Here is a 6,000-nt window from a genome sequence, read left to right as displayed (position 1 = left end):
ATTTAGACAGAGAGTGTCTTACGTAGACACAGCCATACATTTTATGACCACACCAAAGTATTCATCCATCTCAATTTCATTTCATTACATCTAATTTAAAATCTTTACTTGGTTTGCACATAAACCTTCAAGTTTGGGGCTTTTTAAAATTTTTATCTTATGTATATGAGTATTATCTGTGTATGAGTATTATTTGCCTCCATGTATATAAATGAAGCAGGAGGATTGCCATGAATTTGAAGCCAGCTTGGCCTACATAATGAGTTCCAGGCCAGCCTGAGAATACTATAATAAACACCATCCACATCACCACCAAAATAAATATGTATGTATGTGTATATGTATGTATGTATGTATATATATATATATATATATATATATAGAGAGAGAGAGAGAGAGAGAGAGAGAGAGAGAGAGAGAGAGAGAGTCATGTCAAGATGCTATGTGCTAAGCTTGCAAAATAAAGATGCCTTCCAATCAAAGCTGTTCAAATTTAACATATAAGATAAAAATACAATTTAATCTTATTGTGGCACACACCTTTAATCCCAGCAATTGAGAGGCAGAGGTAGAGGAATCCCTGAGTTCAAGGCCTGTCTGGTCTATAGTGAGTTTCAGGTCAGTCAGAGTCTTTTAAAAAAAAAAACTTGTAAAAGCTAGTTAATATTGCTTCTTGCAGCCAGGTGGTGATGGCATATGCCTTTAATCCCAGCACTTGGAAGGTAGAGGCAGGTGGATCCCTGTGAGTTCGAGGCCAGTTTGGTCTACAGAGTAGTTCCAAGACAGCCAGGGCTACACAGAAAAACCTTGTCTTGAAAAACCAAAAGGAAAAAAAAATTGCTTCTTGCCATATAAAGTTTAAGATATCCTAGACATGAAAAGTTCTACAGAACATGCTACTTCAAATGCAAAAACCAGAAAAACATTTTCAATGAAAGAACAGGAAACTTCATTTACTTACGAAAGTGCAGCTCTAGCCAAGTCATGTGGCATTAGGTCTTTATAGCTGGGAAAAGAAAACAAATAATTTAAACCAAAAGCCTAGAGTTTCAACAAATTTGAAGTTATTTTTGAAAGACATACAGATTATCTAATATACACCGATGAAAATGCAACTAATTTACTATCCAAGTCAGTCCATCAGTTCCAATGAAGAAACAGTGTGACTGTCACCTTAAAAACCTGACAAGCCCTAAACTCCAACAGAACTTGCTGAGTAGCTGCCAAAATACATGTTCTAGCTGTGCATCGTGCTCTAGCCTATGATCCCAGCACCTGGGAGGCCAAGGCTGGAGGAGGAATGCTCACAAATTCCAGGCCAGACCAGCTACAGCAGGAGACCCTGTCTCAAAAACACCAAACAGCTGGGCATGGGTTAAAATTCCTTAAAACTAACCTTCTTTTGAGAGCTTGGGGGGGGGGGGCAGGGAATGACTGCTTTTTTTTTTTCTTTCTTTTTTTCTTTTTGCTTTTCTCCAGACAGGGTTTCTTCTCTGTGTAGTTTTGGTACCTGTCCTGGATCTCACTCTGTAGACCAGGCTGGCCTCGAACTCACCGAGATCCACCTGACTCTGCCTCCCAAGTGCTGGGATTAAAGGTGTGTGCCACCACCGCCGCCCGGCTTCTCACCAGTTTTCTATGACCGTCCTTTTCCTGCTCCAGGGTCTAACCCACAGTGACACGTAGCATCTGATTGTGACAATGGCTCAGCCGCCTCTAAACTGTGATAGTTTCCCACTCTCTCATTGATGCTGAAGACGTTGACACTTTTGACACCTGAGATTGGAGGCAAGGTGCTCTTCTCATTGTTTCCTATTGGGATGAGTCATTACTGGTGATGTCAACTTGAGCATTTGGTCCAGATGGTACCTGTCAGTTTTCTCCACTATAGAGCTACTACTTTCTGTTGGCGTCACTAAGCCCAGCCTTCCTGCTCTTCTCCCTCCTCTTCCTTCTACATTACACATGATGCTCTGCTTAAGTCTTTTTTTTTTTTACATTTGGTGTTGTGAGCTCAGACATTTGGGGAAGTCATGGACAGCTTGTAGCAGTCAGTTCTCCTGCTTTCCAGGGATTGTACTTGTGTCATCGGGTTTGGGAGCAAGCACCTTTACCCACTGAGCATCTCACTAGCTCCTTTATGCCTTGCATTTTTTTTTTTTAATGCCCAATGCCGTTTATTGAAGGAGGGAGGAGGTCTTAAATACAGGCTTACAGCACAATGAGAGAACCCCGGAGGGCAGAAGTTCGCTACCGATGTTTTACAATCTTGCATCTAAGCTGTTAACTGCCCATTACGCAGGATACACAGACAAGGAACTTCCCTTAAGCATTCAGGAGGGTGGAACCCAGCAGGGAATTAGCATAGGGAGGATATCAAGGTCAAGGTCAGCAAGCAAGGCAACAGCTACCCAAAACGGGGGCCAGGACCCTACAGGTCCCCCTTTTACTAAAAAATGAGCTTCTGACTTAGGTTGCGTGGGATGTCAGTAGGTCACCTTACCCGACATGGAGACACCTGCCCAGGCCACACAGGTGCTCTTTCTGTCTTAGGTTGGTGAGCGCCCCCCAGGCATTACCCGTCTCTGAATACTCATTATCATACAATGCCTTGCATTTTTAAAATTTATTTTTATGTGCTCACTTCGGCAGCACATACACTAAAATTGGAATGATACAGACAAGATTAGCATGGCCCCTGCACAAGGATGACACGCAAATTTGTGAAGCATTCCATATTTTTTTTTAATTATTTTTATTTTACATGCATTTGGTACTTTGTTTGCATGTATGTCTGTTTTGGATCCCCTGGAACTGGAGTTACAGAGAGTCTTAAGCTGCCATGATGGTGCTGGAAATTGAACCTGGGTCCTCTCAAAGGGCAGCCAGTGCTCTTAACGACTGAGCCATCTCTCCAGCCTATGCCTTGCCTGTTAAAGGTAATGTATCTTCAAGATGTCAAATCTTCTATGTGAATATATAAATAGGCCTCACTGTTTTTAAACTGGAGCCTAAAATTCCTCAGTAAGTTTTTAATGTTAGAGACTGCCTGTCCAAAACAGAAATATTAACAAACTAACACAATCTAAACAGACAGAGCTAAGTGTTTGAACTTAATTAGTAGAGTTCATTCTCAGCTTTTGTATAGACTGAATCTCACTTAGAGGATAGAAAAGCCTAAGAAAAGCAGCTGTTTGATTCTGAGAAATTATCAGGCTGGTCCAAAATACTCGGGGTGGAGCTACGAGAGGCATTTGGATCAGCTGTGTCAGCTCCAAGTCTTGTCATGTTCAGGACCGAAGCAGTAGGTTCTCAGCATTTCAGAATTTTCACAGGCCATCCTCAGCACAAACTGTGCCTACAGAAATAATGTTCCAGAAAAGAAAAAGACAGCCTTATTGGAAAAGATGCTATCTGGATCTACACTGGACTTTCAATCAGGGCTATTTCAGCATATACCATGGCAAACTCGTTTATGAGAAGGGATAAAATATCTTGCCACTATATATTACACTGATTTGACTTGTTCTATATGGACTTTATACAAGTACTCTCCCTATGGTCTCCCACTAATGGTATTGTTACCTACAAAGACTACTTCAAACAGTCCCTTAAAGAGAAACGACCAACATGACCATTTCATACTTACGAAGTGCCTGACAGCAGAAACGGAATGCGGACACCTTCCACCACCACGATATTCTTCACATTGGGTTTTGCTAAGGTCTTCTTTGACTTTGTCTGGACAGCTTTAAGATAAAGTTCAAAGAACTTTTAATTAAAATATATGAAATCAGGGATAGGGAGGTAGCTCTAGTGGTGCACTTGCTTAGATACATTTTGCTATGCTTGCTCTCTCTTACAGTCTCCTTTAAAAAGAGTTGTCCTGTTTATAGTCCCTGCCAATGGCAGTCATACATGGTCATAACTCTAAGTCCAAGGCACAAACAGATCAGATTCAGAGGGGGTATGCCAGGCCCACCAACAAACCAACTAAGTAGTTGACTAGTATATATTAGCACCATTTTTTTTTCTACAACAAAATACTGGAGGCTGGACACTAAGGAATCTAAACTAACTACATGATGTATGCTGAGGTCTGGGTGAAGGTCTACTTGGTTATGTTATTACAAAGCTAAACATAACACAGCAAAGAAGCAGGGAGAAAAATGTCTATGTGCAGAAGAGGACAAGCACACGGGTGGTCTCACTCAAACAATCACTCTCAAAGGTCGATGCCTCCTCATACCAATGACCAAATTACTTTCCTTTCGAGGTCACCTTTAAAAAAAAACAAAACAAAGCAAAACAAAAACACAGAGGGTACTGCTACATATCAAATTCACAATGTAGCACAGGTTGGCCTCAAACTCTTAACACTACTACTACTTAAGCCTCTCCAGTGCTGGGATTACAAGCGTGTGCCACCACAACCAGGTTAGGTACCATTTCTTAAAGGTTCTACTACCTCTCAGTACTACCACAAGGCCCAAACGTCCAGCTCATGACCTTTTGGGGTGCACACTCAGACTCCATAAACCATAGCAATTAGTTATTCGGGTCATCTGCAAACAAGTGATAAACTGTGCCAGGCCAGATCCTCTTTGGTAAGAATCCAAGTAAAGAAACGTGGTAAGAAATACCCATTAGCAGAGGCTGAAAAGATGCCATAAAAAGAACCAAGACAACGGTAAACTGAAGTCAACTGCAAGCTAGTTATGGGATAGCACAAACCCTGAGAGCAAAGAAAAGAACGAGTAAAAAGACATACAGAGATGAGATGAAAGGCCAGGGAAAGGGCACAGAGAAACAAAAGTATAATCATCAAATCAGCCAAAATTTCCAGCAGACATGGTTCATGAGATGACAGAACACCAATAAATCTTGTAATCCTTTGCTCCCATTTCTTCAAACAGCCTGTCAAGCAGCAACACTCAAATGACTGCTTGGCACAGGCATATGCCCTTCCCTACCCTAAAACCGCTGGTCACATTCCTCTGCTTATCCGGTGTCTTTTTGTGCCGTTATCAATATCAGTGTTAACACAAATCACTTAGAAGATACTCTTGGACACTGGGGACACAAAAAGGCTTAAGTCTCATGACTTTCAGAGCCTACCACCATAGTTAGGAAGAAAAAATAACACACTAAAAATGGCTACGGGACAACAGAGAATAGTCTAAATGCCTGAAAAATGACTTCTCTGTTGCCACCAGAATGACTTTCTACTACTTGGCAAGGGTCAGGTCTACGTGGGTGACTGTGCAAAGCAAAAGCCTGAGTGAACATTTAAATTAGGGGAAAGGTGACATAAGTCAGGAAGGAATTATCCTTTATTATTCTTTGTGGAGACAACAGAAATTTATATTCTGGTTAAAATTTAGAGGCTCTAGAAAATGTACTTCTCTAGTTGAGATTAGGCAACAGATGTCTAAGAATACTGTGGAAAAATAATACCACCACAAACATACTGACTTTAGTTTACAAAGAGCTTTTGTTTGTTTGTTTGCTGTTGTTGCTGCTGTGGTGGTGGTGGTGGGTTGAAGACAGTGTGCTAGGCAAGTGTTCCACCATTGACCTGTATCTCCAACCTCAAATTTGTTGTGATTTTGATCTTTTCCCCCAGTATAGGGTGGGAATTGACTCAGGGCCTTGAACATGCTAGGTAGGAGCTCTACCACTGAGCTATATTCCCAGTGCTTAAAGAACTTAGAGATATGTTCACATCTATGTAAGGTTGGCAATCATATTTTTCTTTTTAGAGAAGGAAACTAAAACATAGAGATGTCATTTCAAGACCACACTGGCCAAAAAGATGCCGAACTAGAACAGAGTATACACATCCTGATCCTAGATGGTACTTTTTTTATGAAACCATTGCACAAGTTATATATTATATAATAAATCAGAAACAAGTCAATAGAAAGTCCAGATAAGGAGGAAAAAATTTTTGACAATCTGTCAGGGAATTTTTGCACCTATCAGTGATTTTTCAACAGT

General features: G+C 40.9%; 1 protein-coding gene and 1 non-coding gene across 3 annotated transcripts in view; one reads left to right on the top strand and one right to left on the bottom strand.

Annotated features, from left to right (window-relative positions):
- The window catches only part of Hadhb (hydroxyacyl-CoA dehydrogenase trifunctional multienzyme complex subunit beta), a 37,274-nt gene that overhangs the window by 21,345 nt on the left and 9,929 nt on the right, over positions 1 to 6,000 (bottom strand). For both annotated transcript variants that reach the window (XM_052746054.1, XM_052746055.1), the window contains exons 4-5: positions 3,650 to 3,749; positions 962 to 1,006 (exon numbers count right to left, since the gene is read on the bottom strand). In XM_052746054.1, coding sequence (XP_052602014.1) covers positions 962 to 1,006; positions 3,650 to 3,749 — 145 coding nt within the window. The remainder of the gene's footprint in view (positions 1 to 961; positions 1,007 to 3,649; positions 3,750 to 6,000) is intronic.
- Positions 2,637 to 2,743, top strand: LOC128116117 (U6 spliceosomal RNA). Its single transcript, XR_008220377.1, has one exon. It is a non-coding gene; the product is annotated as a U6 spliceosomal RNA (small nuclear RNA).

The sequence above is a fragment of the Peromyscus californicus genome, unplaced genomic scaffold, assembly GCF_007827085.1.
Source record: "Peromyscus californicus insignis strain IS unplaced genomic scaffold, ASM782708v3 Scaffold_1__1_contigs__length_55948999, whole genome shotgun sequence".
In the NCBI taxonomy this organism is placed as follows: Eukaryota; Metazoa; Chordata; class Mammalia; order Rodentia; family Cricetidae; genus Peromyscus; species Peromyscus californicus.
The sequence above is the reverse complement of the archived record's forward strand: the minus strand, read 5'-3'. Positions and strand labels throughout refer to the sequence as shown.